General features: G+C 40.7%; 1 protein-coding gene across 1 annotated transcript in view; it reads left to right on the plus strand.

Annotated features, from left to right (window-relative positions):
- SEL1L2 (SEL1L2 adaptor subunit of SYVN1 ubiquitin ligase) overlaps positions 1-26,296 on the plus strand; it is a gene marked incomplete at its 5' end in the record, with an annotated part of 119,147 nt that overhangs the window by 79,976 nt on the left and 12,875 nt on the right. Inside the window, 13 exons of the mRNA XM_082670289.1 lie at positions 513-566; positions 983-1,042; positions 1,128-1,209; positions 2,399-2,553; positions 3,191-3,247; positions 10,298-10,366; positions 11,227-11,304; positions 15,083-15,145; positions 15,711-15,798; positions 17,456-17,604; positions 18,762-18,927; positions 19,043-19,117; positions 23,240-23,412. Of these exons, the coding sequence (XP_082526415.1) occupies positions 513-566; positions 983-1,042; positions 1,128-1,209; positions 2,399-2,553; positions 3,191-3,247; positions 10,298-10,366; positions 11,227-11,304; positions 15,083-15,145; positions 15,711-15,798; positions 17,456-17,604; positions 18,762-18,927; positions 19,043-19,117; positions 23,240-23,412 (1,269 nt within the window). The remainder of the gene's footprint in view (positions 1-512; positions 567-982; positions 1,043-1,127; positions 1,210-2,398; positions 2,554-3,190; positions 3,248-10,297; positions 10,367-11,226; positions 11,305-15,082; positions 15,146-15,710; positions 15,799-17,455; positions 17,605-18,761; positions 18,928-19,042; positions 19,118-23,239; positions 23,413-26,296) is intronic.

A 26,296-nucleotide genomic window follows, 5' to 3' on the forward strand; every position in this document is an offset into this window, starting at 1 on the left:
GGACTGTGTATTTTGGATACATTGGAGAAACAAGGCTCGGGGCTTCCTATTCCACCATCTTGCTCTGTGTTCAGACTTTCACTTTTTATTCAATATAATTCTTCCTGTTTGAACTTTTTATATCTATCACATTTTATTTTTAAAATATGTAAAAAAGTATTCAAATTAAAATTTAAAAGTATTGGAGAAAAAAGTCTTTTCATTGCCAAGAAAGGTAAACACATAGAGAACATTGGTTTATACTATTTTATTACTATAATTATTCTAAAATTCAGTAAGTATTAGCTTATTTTCACATATATTATACAAAACTTCCACTATTATAACCTTTTCCAAATTTTTCTTGTTGCCTTAGCAAAAGTGTAATAAGGCAATTTGCTATGGTATAAGAAATAAGTTAACAATATAAATAATTATAGAGCAGATATTTAAAATACCCCTTACTGATGTAGGTAAGAATAGCTGTAAAATAAATGGATTTGTTGAGTTTTTCTTTTTCTTTTGGGCTTTAGGCATTAGGATTTTTGTCTTCTTGTGGAATAGGAATGGAATACAATCAAGCTAAGGTAAGGTCATTCTATTTTTTTCTGGAACAAAAATGATTTTTTAAAGGGACACTGAATAGAGAGTCTACTCTTTAAGTGAAGGGCTCACTCTAGTGTGGTGGTTAAGAGCACAGCTCAATAGTTAGAGAAGTTTAGGGTCCTAATGCCATTTGTTTCTTAATGTTCCATATTATCAAGTTTCAGATAATATCTACTCCATAGGGGTTTTGTGATGTTTAAATGAAATATCATGTACAATCCCCTTTTCACAGACTCCAGAGCTCAATAAGCCCCCAGTGAATGGCAGCCATCTTTACAGAGAAAGAGAATGAAATTTGTAATTTATTTTGGAGTAGTTCAAGGTTAGGAATAAAAAGGCAATGATTGGGTTTGAGTTCCAAATTTAAATGTCGAATAACCTTTTTTTTAAACTTTAGGCACTGATATATTACACCTTTGGAAGTGCTGGAGGAAGCATGATATCCCAGATGATTTTGGTTTGTAATTAAATATTCTTGGGCCTAAATAGGTGTGGTATAAATATAACATTGTCAAAATATTAAGAATTTATATGTGTTTTAGGGGTACAGATATTTGTCAGGAATCAGTGTTCTACAGAATTGCGAAGTTGCCCTAAGTCATTACAAGAAAGTGGCAGATTATAGTGAGTAATCCACATAATTTATTTTAAGATAAAGAGATTTGCCAAGCAATTAAAAAAACAAATCAATACTAGTTGAAATATTTATGAAAGTATTTAAAGACTGTGCTTTAACATTGGTTATAATACAATTCTTTTAATACAATGTAGAGTTTCTGATTTCTTAATAGTTACTTTTCCAAAAGTTTTAAATGATTGTACTCATCTTTTATTTTTGTTAGTTCATGTCTCCAAACAATTCTATTTTACTTGATCTTGTGATCTTCTTTCCTTAAACTGAGAATTTAAATATAACATGAATAAATATTAAGCAGTTTCTGTAATTCTAACATGAAGAATATGGGATGACCTGTTAAAAATTCCTGAAGAAATGGATGTAAGGTACATACCTTGGCAATCTCTATTGTTGCACTTGAGAACAATTCAAGTAACCATTATTCTATTACCCTATCCTTTGTCTACAAAAAACAGAGCACAAGGTTAATATATATTCCTAGAATCATTTTCAAAGTTGCATGTAATATTTCCTCATGCAACATCACTGAACCAGACTACATAACAGAGTTTTAAATAAAAACCTTCCAAGAAGTGAATAGGGTAAAGTCCATGGTTAATTTCTATGATCAGAATAACATCTGAATTTACATCTTTGACATTATTAGGATCTGAGAAAAGAAAGAAAAAAATTACTTTTGAATTAAAGATGTTATATGTATCAAGATGTTTTTGTATGCTTAATGAAACTGGAATTACCAGATATATTTCAAATTGTGTATTTTGTTAGGTTTACTCAACCATATTTGAAATTTATTTTCAGACTATCCATAGGAAATAATTAAGAAGCGGTTCTTACTCTTGTATTGTAGTTTCAATATACCCAGTAAAAGTCAGTGATAGAAGGAGTTGGTTGCCTTCTTCTGAAATCTGTCTTCTTTCCTGAGCCTGCTTGGCTAGGGTCTTACATATATTGATACAATATTTGTATAGGCTGCAAAAAATAAGTAGTGTCTTGTACTTTTCTGAGAACCAAATAAGCAAAATTCTATCTCCTAAGGATATTTCTTTTCTGTTAGTAGACCAGATCTCTGCACAATTTAAAGAGAATAGGCCTAATAGTTTTTTTCTGTAAGCTGACTGCTGTCTCTTACAGTCTGTGTATTCTGGCTACTCTCTGGCTTGTTTCTATTCACAGTTGCTGACAAATTGGAAAAAAGTGCAGGTGTTCCAGTGGAAAAAGTGAGACTAACTGAAAGACCTGAAAATCTGAGTTCTAACAGTGAGATTTTGGACTGGGACATATACCAATACTATAAATTTTTGGCTGAAAGAGGAGATGTTCAGATACAAGTAATGTATACAGATGAGCTTGAATTTTTAGAACATGCAAATTACAAAGGGCTTAGTTCTCTCTGAGTCCTAGAAGGGTTAACAATGCTCCATCCTGAATGGGAAAGGGAAGAGAACCCCCTCTTTGTTCTACTTTTTTGTCTGTATCTTTCAGTTCCTTATAGCCTATGGGAGAACCAGTTGCAATAGTAATGGCATTGTTTTTTGCATTTACTCCTAAAAAAATTATTACAAAAAAAAAAACTAGATTGTAATTATAGAAAAAAAGTACCATGCAATGTTGGTTTTAATATGAATGAACTCTTACCAGGATCCAGAAATACCCTGTCCTTGGAAATGGGAATGGAAATAGGACAGCATTTGTGTGACCTTTGAGAACCAAGAGTTAAAGCCACTAGGTTTGCGTGCCCGGGTGTTGCTGTACATCACCAGGCCAGCTTTCTGGCCTTGAGGAAGCCATATGACCAACATCAACCCAATAAAACATGGAATTGGGAACGGTTTTCTGCTTCTTTTTTAAGACATGCCAATTGTAGCAAACTGGATCAATATACTGCATTAAAATCATCAAGTAATTTTTTTCTTTATTGAAATGAATACTACTACTAAAATAATTGTCAAAACTCATCATTTCTAGGTATCTCTTGGACAGTTACATCTAACTGGGAGGAAGGGTCTAGATCAGGATTACTATGTAAGTCAATCTCAAGCTTCAGTCATGTGGGGTGGGAAGGATAATGGTGAGAGAGGTTGGCGGGGCCATGAAAGGTGAGAGGGTGGGTGGAAGAGTTGCTGGGGAAAGCCCACTGCTGCTTCCTTGGTCAGATCTGCTTCCCAGTTTTTGAGGAAGAACAAAGTTCACTAGAGAAAGCACTTTTCCTACCTGCCTCCAAGTACAAAGCGGGTAGAGGCCTGTGAAGGAGTAGCTGGGGCTGGGGAGTTTCCATGGTCCCACTGAACCCTCTCTCTTCCCACCCAAACTCACTGTTGAACTGGGGTTAGGTGAGGAGGATACACCCATTCCCAAAGGCCAGCTGTGGAAAGTCTACCTGGGAGTTAACACCTCAACCCCACTTGGCTAGATTAGAGGACAGACTGCTTCCAATATAATTAAGTATATTATTAATCATCTTTATACATTTGCAAAGCTCCTTTCAATCACTTTGCTTAATCTTACCTGATCCCAGTGAGGTTAGAAGATTAATTAACAATTCACATTTATGGTGGAGAAAAAAGCAAATAAACTTGACCTACACAGGATCCTCCTCAGTAAGATGCCAAAGATGTTGGATGAGATCTTGTCGTAATCCTGATTGTGGTTTCAAGGCCTTAGATCCCCACAGATCTGGGAACTAACTGGGATTCTTTTAAAAGATGATTTTGCAGCCTTTGTCATTTTATACAATCCATGTGCTCACTGTCTCAAAGGAACACACACTCTATTTCAACATAGTCCCAATGGCTAAGCAATAGAAATAACTAATTTGTGTGGCAGTTACATAAAAGACTGATCTGTTATTACTTTCTGTTTCACTTTATATTTTATTTTATGAATGTACCTTTGGTACTATAGTTTGTGTTTTATATGAGGTACTATACTCATTAGGTAAATGTCAAAGTTAATTTTATAAGATGTGATAAAATAGGTAGCAATTGAAATAAGCATATGCATTCCAAGACAGCTCAACTGAAGGTCTTCAGATTTTTTAAAATCTTCACAATAACTAAGGTTTTAGCTTCTTAGATGAGAAGTTCTGGATTCACATGATTCCAACATCAGATTTCAGCCTGCAATGAGTTTCTCCTGTTAACTATAAGATGCATAACTGAGAATTCCCCATTTTCCATAAAGACAAAATTTGATTGTGAAGGTGCCCAAACCATGCCTATACGGAATGCCCACTAAGCTTTGCAGAGTACATAAGATCCCACAAAGCTAAGCATTGGGCTGGCCAAAAAGTTCATTCGGGTTTTTCTGTATGATGGTATGGAAAAACCTGAACGAATTTTATGGCCAACCCAATATTTGCAGTCACCTCTAGCCACCATGAACACCAGATGGGAGCTGTAGCTGCCTCTAGGTGAGAATGAGGTGCAATTCCAAGGCTGGCAATAGAAGAGTCTGGTGCTGTAGTGGCAACAGCTAGGCAGTTGGGTATCACCCAGGAGCCCAGTCACGCTCTACTGTGGGCTCATTCACATTCATTATCTCTGTTTTACAGATGAGAAGCTGAGGCTGGAGAGATGAAGTAAATTGTTTCAAATCTCACAGCTAGGTAGTAAGATTGTTAAGGAGTAAAATTTGAACTCAGGATTTCCACATTCAAAGCCTGTGCTCTTTTCTTTAAACTTTGCTTACTCTTGACCTGGGCAAAAACAAAACACAAATTAAAAAAATGCAGCCATTGAAATCTAGTTTCCTCATTTGTAAAGCAAGAAGAAGGAATGATATAATCACTCAGGTTTCTCCAAATTCTCTGGTGGTATGTTGGGCCCCAATCTTCCCATCTAGACATCTAAAAAGGCTGGTTTAATTCCAGAACCATCCCAGTAGTTGGGCAAGCACAAGCTGGTCCTTCCTGCTTTCCTCAGTCTAATAAATCTGAGCTTGCATGGAGGACTCCAGTCAAGGTATCAAGACTGATTGGCTTATATATCAGTTAGCTTAGGCTACCATCATAAACGCCATTCCCAAAGTTAGGTGGCTTAAAACAACAACCATTTATTTAATTCATGATTTTGGCAGGTCAGTAGTTGTGGCTGGGCTCAGCTGAGTAATTCTTCCGGTCTGGGCCAGGCTCAACTAATCTTGGCTGGGCTTACTCACACATGTATAGTTAGCTAGAGTTTTGGCCAGGGCTGGCCCATTTATGATGGCCTCATCTGTGACAGCTGAGATGACTGGGTCTCTCTTCATGCTCTCATCCTCCAGCCAGTTGGCCCAAGCTTTTCACATGGCAGTCAAAGGTTCTACAAATACAATAGCAAAAGTCTCTTGAGGCCTAGGGTTGGAACTGCCGAAATCACTTCTGCCATATTCTTTTGGCCAAAGTAAGCCACGAGGCCTGCCAGCATTGAAGGAGTAGGAAAAAGAATTTCTCCTTTTAATAGGCAGAACTGCAAAGTATTGTGGCCGTTTTTGCAACTTGCCACAGCTTAGCTGCATCAAAATCAACTTGGAAGAGCATGGGAGATGCAGAGGGGAGAGAGAAGATAAAAGGATAAAGCCAATTTCTGAAAGGCTGTTGCTGCAGCTCTTCCCATGTCTAGCTTCTCATTCTTCAAGTCTTACTGCCTCAGAGAGGGCTTTCTTGATCAACTCTACTTTTTTTTTTTTTGCGGTACGCGGGCCTCTCACTGTTGTGGCCTCTCCCATTGCAGAGCACAGGCTCCGGATGCTCAGGCTCAGCGGCCATGGCTCACGGGCCCAGCCGCTCCGTGGCATGTGGGATCTTCCCGGACCGAGGCATGAACCCGTGTCCCCTGCATCAGCAGGCAGACTCTCAACCGCTGTGCCACCAGGGAAGCCCAACTCTACGTTTTTATCACTTATCCTATCATGCTGTGTTTATTTTTCTCTAGCCCCTCTCACTCCTTGTACTATACTGATCTTGACCTGTTTGCTGTCTCCCCATGATGGAATGTAAATTCTTATCTATCTTACTCATTACTGTGTGTCTTGTACTCAGATTAGTACCTTGTACATATTAGGTACTTAGTAAATATTTACTGAATAAATGAGTAAATGAGTGAATGAATGAATGACAGCATCCTAAGAATTAGACATTTTCCCCAGCCTAAGAACCACCACTTGAATCAGTATGCTGATGTTTTAGTCCACCAAAGAAAATTAGTAGTGTAAGGCTCTTTATAAATATAAGTGATGCCCAGTACTGCCCAGCAGATTAAACATCAGAATACCTGGAAATGACTAGCTTGCCTTTTTCCCCCCTCCTCATTGTTTGATTGAATTAATTTCTCTTATGAGTTGTCACCACAGGCAACATTTTCACCTTACCCTCCCCACTACCAAATTCTTAATTATTGAAAAGTATTGTATATGCAATTCTTGATTACATTGTCTTGAATTTGTACACATATATTTTAACGTCATTTACATTTCTAAATATATACAGGCTCAGAATTAATTGGATTAGGAAAGCTGGGTGTTTTGGTGCATATTATTAAAGTGGATAGTGCATAATTAAATTAAACCTAGTGGAAGAATAATATCAAGTATGTAAAGGCAACAGCTTTGTCCACCCTGCCACCTATTAAAAAGAACAGAGCTAATACTATCCCCTTTAAGAGTGGCTTATAGAACCTGTGATAAAAGAAGTTTCACAAATGTTTTTAGAACAATACATTTTCTTGGCATTTCATTCTAAAGGAAATGTTACAAACTGATTAAACTAGGGACTTCCTTAGAACCAACAAAAAAATCATGTCCATTTTTTTTAAAAAAAGAGATGTGCATTCAAATAATGAAACTTCACTTAGCATAATGCCTGAGACATATTATAGTTCATCCTATCTAAGACACCATCAATTATAAGATACATTATGTTCTACTGAGGAAGAGAAAACACTCCCAATATAAATTATATGATGCCATTGATAGTAAGAAATGTCCTGATTAAAATGGGAGAGGAGTTGGGGGCTGTACATCTTAGAATCAGTAAAATATGATGGTGGGTGCTCAGTAAATATTTGAAGAATGGATGGATGGATGGATCGTGTCTTAGTCTGTGAGCTGTTATAACAAAAATACCACAGACTGGGTGGCTTATAAACAATGAAAGTTTATTTCTCACTGTTTTGGAGGCTGGAAGTCTGACATCAGGGTACCAGCATGATTGGGTGAGGGCCCTCTTGCAATGCAGACTTCTCCTTGTATCCTCACATAACAGAAGGGGCAGATTAGCTCTCTGGGGCCGCTTTCAAGGGCACTAATCCCATTCATGAGAGCTCTGCCAGTCACCTCTTAAAGACCCCACTTCCTAATACAATTACCTTGGGCATTAGGTTTTCAACATATGAATTTGGGGGGAACACAAATATGCAGACCATAGCAGATGGATAGATGAATGGATGGATGGATGGATGGATGGATACTTGACTCTTTGAGAGCAAGAACTCAGGTTTGCCCATGCATAGCCATCAAAGTAGCTTGCATGGTTCTTTCACATAGTGTTTAATAAATGTTTATGCAATTGAAACAATAGCATTAAAGGCAGGTTAACGTAAAGATAAAGAAAAGAGAGCTGAGATGCCAAGTAAGCCAGGAAAGAGGAAGGGGAAATGAGAGAGAGCCTCAATTCCTTTGGTCTTTACAAGATCATTATATTGAAGGATGGGGAAAACTCCAGGATTCTTATTTGCTTCTAGGGAATAGACGATTCTCTTTTAACAGTTCAAATCTAGAGTCCCAGAATGTAACTTTTTCCCCAGAGCTCTCTATTGCCAAATATTTGAGCCCAAATTCTGAAACTGGACTTTGAAAATGATTTCATAGAATCATAATGCTAGAGCTGGAAGGGACCATAAAAATTAAAATCCAGTCCCCTTGTTTTAGAGATTGACAAATTTATCTTTTCATTCAGTCATTTATTCTTTCATTCCAGAAATATTTTCTGAGTGCCTAACATACAGTAGACACTGTGCTAAGATACAGAGAATTCAACACTGGGGGAGACAAAAAATTAAGCAGACAGGTCAATGGATGCATGCCATGATAGGGAAGGACAGGGTTCCCGAAAGCACAGAGGAAGAGAACATGAATGAAGAAACCAAAGCCTGGAGCAAATTTGTACTATGACTTGCACAAATTATAGTTACTGATGGATATATTCGGGTCTTGGCTCAGTAGAGATATTCATAAGAAATACGATTATTTCTTATACTGATGTGTTCTGATAAATGTGATTGGTAAATCATACGTTTAGTCATACCTTTGATTTATTTACCAATATGTAATTGGTAAATCATACATTGCTACAATTGTCTCCTATCCAATTGGCACCTACGTGATTCCAGACATTTTAGACAGCATTTGTTTCAAGACTACTTCATGCTCATAAATCTCCAATGGCTTCTATTTTTTACCAAATAAAATGAAAGTCCTTAGCCTGGTATTCAAGACTGTTTATAATACGGCCCCATCACATTTTTGCTAGTCCTAACTTTTGGATGTTCTACTTCAGGTGTACCAAAGTAACTACTATTTCCTGGACACACCTTGGACACTCCCATCTCCATTCTTTGTTCATGTTATTCCCTCAGCCTGTGATGCCTTCTGCACAGTGAATCCTTTATCTTTTGTATGACCTTTATCATTTAAGCCCTCCTTCTTTAAACCATGAAGGCAGAGTGCCAAGGACATGGGAATTGGATTCAGGCTGCTGGCGGGTTGCCAGTACCAACTGCATGACTCTGAGTGTCACTAAATCGGCGCAGATATTAATAATAGCTTCCTTACGGTGCTGTTGTGAAGACTGAGTGAGAAAAAGCTTGTAAAACACTTAACATAGAGCTGCATACAATTTCTATTATTCTAAACCCATCTAATTCTTTTCAGTGTTCCTTTTATCTCACCTATCACTTATTGTCTTACTGCTATTTACATCTACTCCTTTTTCTCAACAGTATTGTTAGGGAGCAAATGTAGGGATAGGGTTTTTTACTCATCTATGAATCACCTATAATACCTGCCATACTACCATATGTATGGCAGGTTTCAACCAAGTTCTTGAAAGGATAAGTGAAGAATAGAAGAGGTGGATGGGAGAACGGATGTATGATGTGATGAGGTCCAGGATGGTAGCGTTTGTATTTACTTTATGTCCACAAGGCAGACCGACTTTAGTAACAAGTGTGTGGTTCTCAAATAAGTTGGCAATATTTCTAGAGCAAATTTACGTATAAAAGAACGACCTGCATTTCTTCCTTAAACATTCTCTTCTCTTTGGGAAGGAGTGGATCCTTGCACATCAATCTAGTCAAGGCTTTTTAAAGAGAGAAGAGTTGTGTCCTAATAAGACACTTTGGAGAGTGTGTCTTCATTTCTCATTCCTGGGGCTTATTTCTTTTATTTCTCCATGTGGTCTCTGAGGAGAACTGATGGAAGGTCAGAATGAGGCCTAAGGAATGAGGCAGCAGGAGACAGGTCAGCTCCCATGCGTTCTAGACTGAGCATTTCATTTAACGTTATGACCCAGAGAGGATCAGAGGCTTTGCTGGCCCCCTTCAGTTTGATTTAGAAAGAATTGGTCTGAAGTTCACCTCTGCAGAAAGGCCTGGGCTCAGCAGGCAGCCAGCTGTGTCTAGTCTTACTCCCTCTGCCTCATAAACATTAGGATGCTGTATATCCAATTCTGCCAATTACACAAACTGTCTTATGCAATAAGTACATACTGACAACATACAAGTGTACTTTTTTAAAATAATGGAGTATTTAGTTCTGCAGCTGGGATTTATCTGTCCTCCACAAAGCCACATGCCTATCATGCCTTTCCAAATGTGAGAAACAAGCCCTAACATTCTAAAATTATATATATGAAATATATATATTTATCTCCCACTCTTCAAGTTTGTGACTGAAATAGCACTTGGAGTAGTGCTTTAAACAAAGTGGGCATTTCATAGATAGTTTTTAATGCATGTTTAATGAAATAAAATTTAGTTCAAAAGCTATTTTGTATGATATGTTCATTACTGTCAATAATGTTGTTTCTTTTCTCTCCAGAAAGCATTATACTACTTCTTAAAGGCAGCAAAAGCTGGGAGTGCAAATGCCATGGCATTTATAGGAAAGGTACAAGCTTCATCTTGACCAATATTTTTCATTTCTTAAAACCTAATAGTACCAGCTAATTGAACCCAGTGTATGGTGACAGGGCTGCACACCTCTTTCATGGAAGCAGCTAAGCGGGGCATTCGGCTACAAACTGAGAGTAGCATTCTTGAGGTGACAGTTTGGGAAGAAGCCCCATACAATAGTGGTCCTTAGCCAGGGCACCAAAAGCCGTCTTGAAAGTGAATGTGGCCCAGGGCTCCCGGCTGAGTGTAGCTCAGAGCCCCTCTGTTGAGCCCTTGGCGGGTAACAGGAGATCTGGGCTAGATTGGGACAGGCCTCGACCCATCGAGGGTACCTCCTTCCTCCATCCCTGGAATGAGAACCAGCTCCAGACTGACCAAACCCAGCTCCTCCCTGACTGATGGGAGGAGCTGTTGTGGAGTGTCCCTCTGGAGAGGCATCTTCTTCTCTCCTTCAAAGACCACTCACACCCCTGTGTGCTGTCCTTGGCTCCCCGCAGCCAGTCTGCATCAGTAACCATGGGGACAAGTGCCCTGCTTCCAGAGGGCTACATACAGTAAATTTAGATGCAAGGAAACATGAAAAAACACAGATAGGATCCTTTTTTTTTTGCCCTTGGGCAAGGGCACTCCAGAATGTATGTAATAGATTGTATCCTTAGTTTTTCCATTTATAAAAATGGAGATGAAATTCAAATAACATAAAATTAACCATTTTAAAGTGTACACTTCAGTGGCCTTTACTACATTCACAATGTTGTGCAACCATCACCTCTATGTAGTTCTCAAAGATTTTCATCACCCTCAAATTCCTTAGTTTTTACATCTTTTCGTTTATTTTATTTTATTTTTTTGTAGATGTATTTAGAAGGGAATGTTGCAGCACCACAAAATAATGCTACCGCTTTCAAATACTTTTCTATGGCAGCTAATAAGGTATGTATTCAGCCCATTTCTGTAAAAAACACTTGCCTTTTATTACATGCAGACTGGTGTTGAAGAGTTAAGTCCAAAGCCCCATGCCAGACTAATGGGCCTGGGAGGCGTTTAGGGTCCCGCGGAAGAAAAATATCATTGACAATAAAATATGGGGTTGGGGGTAGGCAGAGACACGTCTCACCTTCTTGGTAAATGGAAAATGGCAGTGCCTTGTGCTGTCCTAGCTGGAGGCCAGACAGAAGCTCAGCTCTCCCCTCCACCATGCAGTAGATGAGGCCATCTAGCTCAGGAAACAGGAAACAAAAATGAGGACTGAGGAAGGGAAAACTCAGTCAGTAACTGCAGTAAGTTGAGTACAAAGACAGCCAAGAAATGCCCAGTTTTTTCTCCTTTGATCTTACCCAAAGGCTCTGGCTCAGGCAGAAGTTTGTCGGGCAGCCAGGACAATATGATTGAGAGCATGGCGCTGGAGACAGAATCCCTGGTTTGAATGCCAGTCCTTCAACTTACTAGCTGTGTGACCATGGACAAGTTACTTAACCTCTCTGTGCCTCAATTTTCCTATCTATAAAATGAGAACATAGGAAAATTTGCCTCATATTGTTGTTGTCAGGATTTAATGAGTTAATAGTTATATGCCTCATATTGTAAAGTACCTAAAGCAGTGCCTGGCACACAATAAGTGTGTGTGTCAGCTATTATCTTTCGAAGTCTGGGGCCAGTAAGGTAGAATGAAGTTCAAAGCATATCCGAGGCAGAATGGATTGGATCTGTGAGGAAATATAGAAATTGTGTAGTGTGGCTCCTGCCACTGAAGTTCTTGCCTTGGTTCCTAAGATCAGTGAGGCTGGTATCTGTCAAGTGAAATTTAGCAGACTCCCCTAAACCCCTGTAGTGCATAAAGAACGTCCTCATGACAACACTCACCAACCTAACGTTGGAGAACAGCCTTGATAAACTTTCTAATCCTGCACAGTAGGAAGCATTTTGTTGTCTTCCGCTGTCTTACAGCAACACAGGCAGGAGAGATGTGCTCAAATGGAGAATATTTTCAAGTGTTCTCGGGTTTTAAAAGCCCACACGCTGCTTCAGGAGCCTATTTATAAACGACTAGCACCTCGGAGCTGCTGCTATTGTGGTTTAAATTACTGAGAAGGCTGGTATTCCGCTCCTCTCCTCTCCCTTGTAATTTGTATGAAATTGTTGCTCAGCAAGACAGGCATCCAGAGTACCATTAGATTAGGATGACAAGGAGAGCAGACTGAAAAAGAGGTGGTATAATGTAACAGAGGAAGATCTCACGTGACTGGGCAGATAATGCTGATTTGTCAGCGCAAAGGAATGATGCCAGGGAGCTGAGTGTGTAAATTAACCCAGCTCCCCCAAGCTATTCAAGGGCTGTGTAACCAGTAGTGATCTGAGCTACTCGTGTTCTAAACCTGAGCTACCTTCCTTTATGGGCATTATTATGAATGGCATCAGGTGGACATAGCCATGTAATCCTTCACCATCTCCTGGACAGTTTATTAGATTCCTCACTTGGGGTCACTATCAAAGTAAGAGTTTCTGCCTCCCACTCTTGCACACCCATACTCTTCTTTTACAACTATTTTTTAAACTGTTGCTTTTTAAATTTGTTTTTAAGTCATATCAGTACCAGGATGCAAAGCTATAGACTCTATGACTTCTTGTGTCTTACTCAGAAACATGAACAGTTATCCTGTGTTGGGCCCAAGTTGGACCATATTCTTCTGGTTTCCTCTCTCACACCTCTGAACACATCAGGCCCATCCCCATCTTCACACTTCTGTCATTCCCCCCTTCCCAGAATCCCCCATTCTGAATACCCATCCCCCAGAGCAGAGCTCGATCCTCTCTCCCTCCACAAAGCCACCCCTACTCCCTTGGCACACATCTTTTCCCTCTTCTGAACTTGCCCTGTGTTCACTCTGTGTACTGCTAGACACTTTACTGCTTCTACCCTGTGCCTTCTCTCCTACTGTCTGAAGGCCATGTCTCTTCACCTAGAGGAGGCCAATGGTCTTAGTGCCTTGTAGGGGTTCATCAAATATTTGCCAAATATGACCATCTGGTCCCTAAGTTCATGTCAGTTAACCTGAGCTAGAGCATTGAGCCCTAAGGCAGAAGTTATGTATGGGGTGGGGGGGTTGGTGCCTGCACATATGTTTTGTTTGGCTCAGAAAGAGTTTTAAAAATTAGGAAATTTCATATCAAAATCTGGATGTTCGGCTTTTCTTGGAAAATGAGAAGAGCTGTCCATGTGAGGCGGCCTTTCCACATGATGACAGTTGGCTGCAGCAGAGAGCCGGGGAGGTGCTGCTGCCTTTGGACAGGGCAGGTGCTCTCTGGTTTGCCTCAGTCTCCACCACTCCCCCATCACCGGGCTTAATGTACTTCTTACATTACTTGCATGGCTCTGGAGGTATCTGAGTTGGCCACTCCTGAGCTGAACATTCTAAACAGGTACTCTGGGCCTTAAACAGTTGGTGAGTCATCCAATGAGACCCTGGTTTCCCAAGGATTCTCTTAGAGAAAGAAAGAAATGTGTCCCTAGTATTCTAACCTTTCTCCTCCTTCTCCCTTCCTCTTTCCTTCCTCTCATTTCCCTTCCCTCCCATTTTTTCTCAACATCTAAATGAAGATAGTTAAAAGGAGACAGACTCACTAGACTTTACCACATGGATCACACCAGGCCTTACTATCCCCAGAGCAGTCTATCCTAAAACTCCTGGAACCACAGGTAGTAGTCAGGGGAGAAGAGGGAAGAGGATAGTAGACATATACCAGCTGTTTTAAATACAGGTGGACCGTCCTCAAGAATTCTTACAATAGCTGGCCCTTTGACATGCATAGGCTCAAAGTCTGGAGTCTTGAAATAGTTGTTGAACTATGCCTTCTCTAGTTATGTGCTATTCCTGTATCACCGAGGAATATTCTGGTTGCATCAGCAATAATTACATTTCAATTATTAAATTATTAAAACTAATTACAAATAAATACATTTAAGTGGTAAAGAGAAATTTGGAGAGTTTTCTAACAGAACTTAAGTCCCTGAGGAAATACTATAAACCTTACAAGCAGTAACAGTGCTTTACCATCCATAACAGCTAGATTGAAATTCATAGAGTCTCCAAATATTATTTGGCCATTTACGTCAACCTCCTTTGACCAAAGCAGGTAACAAGTGTCTAGATAGACTTCTCCCTTCTGAAAAACTCCTACACATCGTTTAAGACCCAGCTCAAATGTCAACACCTCCGACAACTCAATCTGCTCAGTCCCTAGTCTCACCCACCATCACCTAAGCCTCCCTCTTCTAGGTGCCCACAACACTCTTTATCTGTTTCTACTATAGGACTTACCACATTTGACATGATTAAGAGGTCCTACCTAGTGGCTCAGAGCCCAGGAGTCTATAAGGCAGGGATCATGGTTTATTGATCTTTTGACTTTCATCTCCTACCTCTGCCCAATGCCTGTTACGGAGCCACACACAAAGCAAGCACTAAATAAATGCTGAATGAAAGACTGGAGGAAAGATTTGACTTTCATCTCCCTCTTTTCTAGTCAGAGGTGGGTTATGAAAGTGTGAAAGGAGAAACTAGAGAGGGTCAGAATAACACCAACTGCCTGATTCACCTGCCTTAGTTCATCTCCTACCAGCTGCATTTCAAATATTGTGAATGATTTTGCAATACTTTTCCGTATGGTAAATTCTTCTGGGACTTTACTTGGATTTTTAAACCTGTTCCAGGGCAATGCCATTGGTCTTCATGGGCTCGGTCTTCTTTACTTTTATGGGAAAGGAGTTCCTGTGGTAAGTTAAATAATTTTCTTATCTTTTTCAACATTTCTAGCAATTTATTAGGGTGAAATTCATGATCACTGATTAATCTAAAGGAATTAGTCTCTATTACTTGGTTTGCCAAGGTATCATATCTAGTAATAGAGAATAAAATAATTCAGTGAAATATTTGCCAAAGAGACATAGAACAAGCTTGTGACAAGAGTAACAACGCTAATTATATCTTAGAATCACAGATTCTAAGTAACCTTAGAAATCATCTAAGCCGTGAGGATTTTTTTTCATAGAGAAATTTATCTTCTTACTTTAACTTTTGTCTTTTGAGTGACCTTCCCCCAATATCTAACAAAACCTACTGTCAATGTAGGAAAAGACATAATTTACAATGAAAATAAGATAATTATTTCTTAATAGAATCTAATATAATAATGAAATAAAATGTATAATACTTCTGATACTGCTTTAATTAGCCTAAATCACATAGGGCACTAACTATGCTCTTAAAAAAAGTGGAAGGCAATTGTTACCATGGAGTTATGCATGTACCTTTGAGTAACAAAGTGTAATTATCTTGCAGAATTATGCAGAAGCACTTAAATACTTTCAGAAAGCTGCAGAAAAGGGATGGCCAAACGCACAGTTTCAGTTAGGCTTCATGTACTACTGTAAGTGCTACACATATGGCTGCTTTACTTAGAATGATAAATGCAAAGTCTGCTCCTTTTTTAAGACAAATCAAAGGATTGGTGAAAGTGGTTTAGACAGAACATTCAGGCAGCAGTTTGAGGAGGAATTTGAAGAAGACAGGAGGAAAAGGACATTTGGGGGGTGGAGGCAAAGAGGTGCAATCAGAAAGCTCACCTTTGAAAATTTTAAGTTTGAAGTGCCTTGTGACACTCAGCGCACAACCCAGAAACAAGTGTGAAACTCACAAGAAAGGTAAAACTTGGAGAGAAAGATTTGGGGAGACATCAACATACAGGCATTAGTAAGAGTAACTGAGGTTGCAGAGGGAAAGGAGACAGAGTGTGAGAGGAAGGAGAGTGGGCCATGGTGAGAAATCTGATGATCCTCGGTGCCATATTGAAAAGACGGGCAGAGAGGGGGCTTCCCTGGTGGCGCAGTGGTTGAGAGTCCGCCTGCCGATGCAGGGGACACGGGTTCGTGCCCCGGTCCGGGAAGATCCCACATACCGCGGAGTGGCTGGGCCTGTGAGCCATGGCCGCTGAGCCTGCGCGTCCGGAGCCTGTGCCCCGCAACGGGGAGAGGCCACAACAGTGAGAGGCCCGCGTACCACAAAAAAAAAAAAAAAAAGACAGGTCTGGCATTTTCCACAATAGCCCAGGTGGAGGGCCTGTTCTCTACGGTTTTGGGAGGTTGCCTAAGATAGCCTTGTTCTTCTAGTTTATTCCAAATCCCAGGCCCAGGGTCTATCAGATTCCTCAAGCATCTAGAATAAGAGTAATAGTTATGGCTAATGTTTAAGTCTTTACATGTATTTACTCATTTAGTCCTCTCAACACATCTAGGGGGTAGCCCACCATTTCTAGATGAGCAAACTGAGCCATATCAAGGTCAAACATCTTACACAAGATCATACACTTGGTGGAGCTGGGACTCAAACACAAGTGACCTGCCTCCAGAGCCTTTGCTCTTAGCAGCAACATGGCACTGCTTCTAAAGGCTAAGAAATGTTAGAGCTGGAAGGCAGTTTCAGAACCACCTAGTGAAAGCCCTTCCTTTTGCAAATGAAGTGCTTATGGGTGCCCAGGTCACAAAAGGAGTAATGGGAGAGTCAGGACAAGAATCCCAGCTGCTGGGAGTAGCTGATTCTCCATCCTAGCTCCAAATGCTTTGCTCCAAGCAATGAGCTGAGTCTGAGCTGGGCCTCCTGGAGCTGGGATTTACTGGCTCCAAACGCCATAGTTATGGCTGGGAGGAGCTATACTGGTCTCCTGGTATGGAAGGATGACAGGGATGGTGACACACATCATGGAGGGCCTTCTGGTCCTCAGAGACTACCACTTGGTCTCCTTTTCATTAATTGCAGTTATACCATATTGAGGAGATGTTTTCATGAGACTAAACAGTCCATCTCCTTCAGTTTTCTGAATGGGTCGAGAACATACATTTCCATATTCTTACTTAAAATCTGACTCAACTTTTTTTCCCCCAGATAGTAGATCTAGAGTAGCTTGACTTTTGGTTGGCTTTTCTCATCCTATTTAAAATAGCAGGAATCACTATGAGCATTACATCCATAGATGATAATGTAAAAAACAATGTAAATAAGGGGTGGCTCAAAATAATTTTAATTTTCAGCTGGCTCTGGAGTATGGAAGGATTATAAACTTGCCTTCAAATATTTTTACTTGGCATCTCAGAGTGGGCAGCCCCTCGCCATTTATTACCTGGCCAAGATGTACGCCACAGGAACAGGAGTGTTAAGATCGTGCAGAACTGCTGTGGAGGTAAAGCACGGGCTATTTCTAAAGCACTTTTCATTTATCACAGAGAGGAGGTGATACTGTCCTTAGATTGTTGGTGTCTTTGATTTTATAGATATTATCTTGTTTCTTCCAGCTGACAATGTGGACACTGACATTTGCCAGGGAGGAAAAGCAGTGATGTAACTCAGACTCGGAAAGGGAGGAAGAGAAATGATCCCTCCTGTCTTGCATCTGGCTTTTCATCGAGTTCAGAGCTTGCCTCCGAATTCAGTTATGGAGCTCTGTTTCAGCTTTCAATCAAATCTCCAGGGCAATTTGGCACTTCTAGTAGGATTGGGAGTTGCGACTTGGGACATGAAAGGCTTGATTTAGCCTAGAAAATGTAGCTCACTTCTTCCCAGAAAGCCAGGTCCTTAGGTTTTTCTGATGATTTGGATGACAATTGAGAAAGTGAATTCTTTCAGCCTGGGATAGTGATGCAGTTTTCAAAAGAAGGCTTTTAGGACCTTAATGTCCTTCATTGATTCATGAAACACTTCCCCTGCACCAATATAAATACCTTCCTGTTGCAACCTGGCCCCTCTGAAATTCGTTTCAAAACCTGCCAGCTAATAATCTATCTTTAGATTTGCTCCTTTGCCGATTCCTAATGAATTATGTATGGTTAACCTCTTTTGGTTACATAAGGGCTATTCAACTAAGTTGCCTGTTGTCCCCACGGAGCTCTGCACACCTCCCTCACGGTTATGTCACCTACACCCTCAGGCACTGTCTTCCCTTCATTCTCTCTTCTCCACATCAGCTGCAGCCTTATAACGCACCCTCGCAGGGCAGCAGCATCCAGAAAATCCCTTTTATTAAAAAACAGAAGTCGTTACATTCTGTTGTCCTGCCAAATAGCCCCCAAGTCAGAAAAGTTCATTTACACATATTTAAAACAAGCCTCAGGAAGTGTAAGCGCAAGACAAAAAAAAAAAAAAAAAAAATACACACCTGTAATCTTCATGCCTGTGAAAGGTATTAACACCTCACCCTAAACAATTTTCAAAAGCCATGCTTTAGACCTAAAATCCTTGCCTGACCAGCCAGCAGGAACTGAAGACTGAGGTTATTTATCGTTTACCTGGAATGAAGTGTGTTGGCTAACTAGTCTGCTTGATTTCTCTTTGTATATACAGCTTTATAAAGGTGTCTGTGAACTAGGCCACTGGGCTGAGAAATTCCTGACAGCATACTTTGCCTATAAGAATGGCGATATAGATTCTTCTCTTGTTCAATATGCACTACTTGCAGAAATGGGTTATGAAGTAGCTCAAAGCAATTCAGCATTCATTTTGGAATCTAGTAAGATACGTTAAAATTCTCTGCAATTCCCCAATCATACATATGCATATATGACTTTACTGTAGGGGTATTTTAAGCCTTCCTAATGGAATGTCTCCTTTTTTTTTTTTTTTAGAAAAAGCTAAAATCCTTGAAAAAGAGAAGATGTATCCAATGGCACTTCTCCTATGGAATCGAGCTGCCACTCAAGGTACAGAACTTAGATAAAAATGAGCACTACTTGGCCCCTGTCCACTATTATGCATCTGATTTGCTCCGGCTGAGTTCTTGGGCACATAGGCAGAAAGGTGCAGAATATCTAGCAGGTGGTATTTCAAACTGATGTTAGGGTCAGTCTTTGGTTAGAGGTCATTTCCAGGAACTTCTTTTGTTATTCTCAAGGTCTCCAGTTTAGCAAACCATAGGAATTTTTCTACGGCTCTGTCTCCATGACACCAGAACGGTTGTTTGAAACATGGCAGTTTTACTCAAGACATCAGTTTTCTTGGTCTGGCTTCAGTCACTCATTTGCTGAGTTTTTCTAAACTTATCAGAGATATGACCTATGTTTCAATGAGTTTATATAGGTTAAATTACTTATGGCTCTAAGACTTGTTTGATTTTTCTTTTAGAATATCCCATTGAGGATTACCACAAGCTTCAGATCTCTATTATAACCATTAGCATGGTAGCATCAAGGGAAAAAAAGAATTAATTAGCAAGATCCTCCCCCCCGCCGTAGGGAGCGCTGGTGGGAAAGCAGTGGCAGGTGGCATTTGCATCACTATGTCTCATTCCATTCTTTCCCTAAAATTATATTACTAATAGCAGAGAGATTCTGCAAAGCTGTCACTATTGGCATTTGGATATGTGAGGTGCTCTCTTACGGTAAGAGAGCAATTTTACTTCCAATTAAATTTCTTAAAATTGTCTCAGGCTAAGGCCGAATCATCCCTTTTCTATAAGAATTGAATGGGATAAAAACAATTCTCAGCTGATGCTAATATGAGGCAGAAGCAAAAGTCACAGTGGTGCCTTCTCAGGTCCAGCTGAGCTGGTACTGCAGCAGCAAGCCATCTGTGTGATTTTAGTGAGAAATTCCCTAAAACAAGAAAAGTCTCTGTTTTCTAAAATGTTTGGAGTAAGGAAACAACACCAGCAACCCCTCAGCTATGGCAAATCATCTGAATTGTAACAAATACAGGTTTATTCCAAGCCAGGAAATGCTGTGGAAATTGCACTAAGGAAAAGAGACATTGAAAATGAGAGGACATTAATATTAAACAGAAGTCACCAATATAAAACTGTCAGACCACTAAAAATAATTGTGTGTCACCAGAGAGGTCAGGCATGATTGTCCCCAAAGATGTGGTTGCTGAATGGCTGTCTTGAGCTTAGGAAATCTAGTAATGGAAGTTAGGTTTCCAATCTGTCATTGGCGATGTTTCTTCCAGGAGTGTGAGGAGGGTGCTGAACCATAAGGACTCAGCCACCAGCCTGTGACTGTGAAATTGGAGGGGAAATCCCTCCCACTGTCTAGTGACCCCCTAGGAGCCTGTCAGGATTGCCACATGCCCCCCACCCCCATCAGCCCCCTAATTAGGGTGGAGCTGAATCCTCTGGAGAATCTGCTTGTTCACAACATTTCATTCTTAGAGACCTCAGGGGTCCTGCTTTACTGCTTGCAAAGCTTGAAAATGCAGAGTCCTGTTCTTTTGTGGCTGTGGTGCAGAAGGAATCTTCGGGTCAAAGGAAGATAGCTTTGGGCAAAATTAGAAATGGAGTGGGTTTCTCTTTAGAGCTCGAGGGGTCTCTTGCCTCTGCAGGCCCCTCTGAGCCCCTCTCCTGGACGTCATTTCTATGAGGTCTTACCCCGAGCTACCTGTACATTTTGAAGCACCTGAGAAGCCAACCCTGACAACTAATATCTTTTGCAGCTTAAGAAGTTTACAACGTTACTTCTACTCCAAGAAAACTAAAGACGGCTCATGGTATTACATTTTAGTATAGGGTTCCAGAAGACTAAAAGAACTTCAGAACCCAAAGGAATCAATTCCAAAAAATGTTAGGCTTTGCGTTAGGCCAAATGGGAAGAAAAACTTGGAAGGAGTCCTATAGCTCTTAATGATACACATCAGACCATACCACACAGCGTACTTTCCCCTTTTCCAAGTAAGCCTAGACTGTGCCAGCGGGGTTAGCCACAGCTGAAGTGGATGTCCTACATGAGCATTCCCTCATCTTTTCAATCAACATAGCCCTAGTGAGTGGAAACATGGGCCCCAAAGAGACGCTTAGAGGTCATCCCTAAGTGGCCTTCAAAAGACTGAAGTCTCATATCTTAAAAAGTCACATGAATTTTTTTCTACTCCTGAATATTTTCATGTTTGTTGGAAACTAAGATTGTAAAATACTTAACATCTGGGGGAAGCATTTTCTAAAAAGTTTCCTACCCTGTCTATCCATTCATTCCATAAATATTCATCAAGTACCATTCTCATCCTGGTACTATATCAGTGATCAAGAGCTTCAAAATTCTCTCTCATGAAAGAGAGAGAGAAAATAAACTAGTAAACAAATGAGATAAGAGAGATACATGCTGTGAGGAAATAAAACATGGAGATGGGATGGACAACTAGTGGGATGTGGTCTGACAAGGTAGTCAGAGAAGGCTCTAGAAGGGAAGCGAAGTTTGCAGTGAGACCAGAATGATGAGTCAGAGGAACTGCAAACATGCCAGGCAGAGGGGCTTGAAGAATCTTACTGCAGGGACGCCGAGGCAAGAATGAGCTCGGTGTGTTGAAGGAATATTAAGAAGGCTAGAGCATCCCGAGAAAGTGACATGTGGTAAGCCCAGCCAGGGAGGCAGAAGACAGATAAGGCACAACTTGTAGGTCAGGTAAGGAATCTGGAAGTTATTCCAAGTGCAAAGTGAAGCGCTTGGGGGTTTTAATACAGGGAATAACGTGATTTGATTTTACATTTGAAAAAGATCATCTTGGCTGTTGTGTGGAGAACAGATCGAAAAGTGTAGCTAAAAGCACATTTTGGAGGCTGCTGTAGTATTCCAGGCTTAGACTAGATGGTGGAGGAGCTGGAGAGAAACAGGTGTGTTTTAAAGGTAGAACCAACAGGATTTGCTGATGGATTTGATAATGAAAGTGAGGGGAAAGAACTGGGAATAATTCCCCTAGATTTATGGCCTGAAAAATGGTGGTGCTGGCACTGATAGAGGAAAGGAACTGATGACTTTGTTCGGGGGAAGGGGTAGCAGGGAGTTAAGAATCTCTAGTGGATGTTTTAAGTCTGAGATCCAGGCAGAGAAGTCAAGAAGGCAGTTGTAAGAATCTGGGGCTTAGAGAGAGATGGAATATAGATACAAGTTCAGAAATAGGAAACATAGAGCCATGGAACTAGATGAGGTCACCTGGAAAGAGAGTTGAGATAGAGCAGAGTGGAGGAGAGAGGAGGGGAAGGGAGGAGAGGAGAGAAAAGAAGGGAGAGGAGCTGGGGAAAAAGGAGTCAGTAACGAGCCCTTGATATTCCAACATTTAGAAGCTGGGTAGAGGAGGAGTCAGGCAAGAGTTTGAAAAGGACAGGCCTCTGAGGCAGGAGGGAAGTCAAGAGAAGAAAGGGCATGGGCAGACAGCACCAGTGATTCCAGTGCTGCTTAGTGGTCCAGTGAGATGAGGACAAGAAGTGACCAGGGGATCTGGCTGCGTGGAGGTTATCGACCACCTTAAAAATAGCAGTTTCTTGGAGGAGGGAGCAGCAGCCAAAGTGGGGTGGGTTGAAGAGTATGTGGGAGGAGAAGCTTTGGAGACAGTGAGTGTAGAACACACTTTTGAAAAGGCTGAGTGTGAAGTGAACAGAGAAATGGGGAGTAGTTACAAGGAGATGCCATGGGATAAAGGTTTGGTTTTGTTCATAGAAGATACCAAAGTGTGTTTGGATGACGCATGGGACTAGAACAGGGGCAGAAACTGGTGATGCAGGAGAGCAGAGCTTCAGGAGTGAAGGCTAAGAAAAGGAAGGGTGGGATCCAGTTTCCCAAGAATTGACCTACCTTCAAAAAATGAATCTAAAAGGTAAAATTGATAATTTTTTATTCTTTAAGAACATTTGTACTATACTGTGGGAGTTATCCTACAATAAAGACAGCTAGCATTGTGTGTCATATCCATAAATCATATCTAATTCTGATTCTGGGATTCCGAGTGTTTTTTTCTTTTTTTATATAGATTATCATTAGGCTGATATTAATGATTTACTAGGAGCTACACATGAATCATTTGAGTTATTATTCTCCTTCTCTTTCTAATATTTCTATCAGGCAATGCATTCGCTAGAGTGAAAATTGGAGATTACCATTACTATGGCTACGGGACTAAGAAAGACTATCAAACAGCAGCCACGCATTACAGCATCGCAGCCAAGAAATACCACAGCGCACAAGCCATGTTCAACCTGGCCTATATGTACGAACATGGTTTAGGTATCGCAAAGGTAATTGTGCTGGTAATAATCCAACCTAGTAACGGCAGCTGTACAGGAAGGAAAATGTATAACGTTTTACACTTCATTGATGTCATCAATGTAGAGAAAACGACTTAATATTTGCTGAGTCCCTCCCACATGCCAACACATTTTATGTATCCTGATATAACCCTATGAGGTAGAATTTATTTTCTCCATGACGCCCAAGGATGGAACTAACGAGGAGAATAAATCTAGTCTTGGCCAATTTGATTCATAGTAAATTCATGCTTTTTCCAGCAACACTAGTAGGCCCTGCCCCCACTGCCTTCCACCCACAGGCCTTTTTCCATTAAAATTTCCATCGACTCACAAGCTCTCAGTAATAAGGAGAAAGTGAGAATGAGATCAGAGCTGGATACAGAGGTGGCATTAATCCAGAAACGTCTTTTGAAACACCCACTGTGTACATGACATAATGCCGAGTGCTCTAGAGAAGCCCAAGAAAACAGATCTCCATCCTTCAAAGACTACACCCGACTTGAGGAGATGAGGCGTATTCATTAAGAGGGCTAACACTACAAGGTGATAGCGGGTAGATCCTTCAGACAGTCAGTGTAGTTAAGGCAGAAGATGGCATTAGGGTCTGACAGGGTGAGAAAGGTGATTACGATAGCCAGGTGTTGGCGTGTTATGTATACCATGTCATTTAAGTCACATAACCACTCAATGAGACGCATCCTATCATTGTCCTTGTTGTTTGCGTCAGGAAATCACAGTGCAGGTTAAGTCATAGGGCCGAGTTTGCAGGGCTCATTGGTGGTGGAGCCATCATTCGAACCCAGATCTGGCTGACCCCACATTGCTGCTGGAAAGAGTTGGGCCCGGCACTACTGAATTTTCTATGCTTTCTTTTTCCTTCCAGTTGTGATAGTAATTGGGAATTATTGGTGGGGAATTTCCTAGCTGACAACTGCTCATGTGCACACGGCTGCAAGAGCTTCTCATTCAGGTGCCAACAATCCAATGGTAGAGACCCCTGCCTTCGGGTGCTCTCCTGTGCCTGCCTCTTGACGGATCACTTTTCATCATCCCCAGAACCCTAAGCAGTAGAAAGAATGTCAAATCCAAATGCAGTCTGTTTTCCCCATTCCTAGCAGGTGCAAGCTTCCTGTTTTATAACATTGGGGCAGGCAGGACTGGCTCGAATAGCTACAGTGGATGATCCTTTGGATGTTATTAAGCCACACTCCCTTCCCCTCCAACTGTCATCCACATCTGTAAAACAGAACAACGATACAAGCCCTGCCCCAGGCTTTGAGGATAAAACCAATAAGCCTTTGTGAAAGGGCTTTGTAGTGAAACAGTGTGTGGAATGACTTTTTTAGATCAGAAGAGAATGTGAGCGATTGCTAAGTAAGACTTCAAGAGGATCAAAGCTTTTGTTCATCATTCCCCATGTAAAACATAACAATATTGGTGAGAGGAGCATTGTGTGTATAGAATAAAAGTGACCCCACCCCATGGGTTAAATTCAGATTAGCTCTCCTGCCCCCATATGAATCCAGAAGGACTTAACAGCCCCATTGTCCTCACAGTGAGGTCATTTAGCAGTGACTCCCTGGGGTGGGGAGAGCTGTCCTCTCAGGACACAAGGCCGACTACACAGCCCACTGTGTCGGGTGTTCAGTTTTCCTCCTTCAAGTCACTGCTGGCTCTCTCCTAGGCACTTTCTACACAATGTCCAAAAGCAGTTGTCGAGACATATATTTCATACATCTAGAAAAACTTTGAAGTTTCTCTCTAGCCACATTTCTGTTCTTTTCGGTCGGGGTTCTTGTTAAATCGTGGGTAGTTCATTTTGATCAGTCTCTCTGTCACAGATAAATTTTTTCCTACAGAAAGTCTCTACCTATAGAAAAAGAAAGAGGCTGAGCTTAACCTCAGACCTGGACACGGGAATTTTAGATTTAGTTAATGAGGGAATTTTAGATTTAGTTAATTTAGTTAATGAGGGGCCATTGCTCTTTGTCTTTATTAATTTCTTTTGTTTAGCAATTAGTAAAATAATTACCAACTACCCAGGGGCCAAGTTTATTAATCTTGCTATCTCGTAGTCAAATTAATGAGGAGATATCACCTCTTCTAATTTTTAAAATGAATATGCTGATAATTAAAAGTTCAAAGCTTGTTCCATTTATGGTTAATGAAAGCAAAGCAGTTAGAACAGGCTTTCATAGCACCCAAGACATCGAGTAGTTATGCATGTCTTCAGCAAGGCTCTTCGCAATCCTCTCTATTAGTTAAACCTCATGCAAACCAGTGGGACAGGTGAGTCTAACATCATTACCAGGATTTCTCTGAGAATCAAAAAAAGTTTTGGTAAACTCTGAATGTAAGCCCCCTGGAAAAAGGAAGTAAGGTATAAATCGACTCTTGGTAAATCAGTGTAAAAATATGGGTCATTATTTTTCTCATCCGTCTTTAGGAAAGGATTTGGGACTAGGGTGATGTAGGTCAATTATCCCAATAGCTTCACTGAGAAACATCTCATTCCCCACTTTCCGCCCTTGAGTTAAGCTCACTTGACTTAACTGTGGACCAGGACTGACTGTACCATTGTTTTGGGAACACAAAATAATACCTAGGGAGAAACTGAGAGATGACCTGAACTAATTTAGAAATATAAGCACTCGGCTCACAATTTGTTATGAAACTCCTTCTCAATTTATACTTGATTCAGAAGTCCTTCAAAAATTTAATAACCATGAAAAAAACCTGTTGCCCATCCTCTCCTGCCCATTCCTTCTGGCCTTATCCCGGTTCAGGCCAGAATTTCTACTTGTTGTAAAGGATCCTCAGGGGTCTCCCATTCTAGTGTTCTTCCTTGAACTGTGTGGCCAGAGAAAGCTCT

Source organism: Grampus griseus, assembly GCF_964374135.1.
Source record: "Grampus griseus genome assembly, chromosome: 14".
In the NCBI taxonomy this organism is placed as follows: domain Eukaryota; kingdom Metazoa; phylum Chordata; class Mammalia; order Artiodactyla; family Delphinidae; genus Grampus; species Grampus griseus.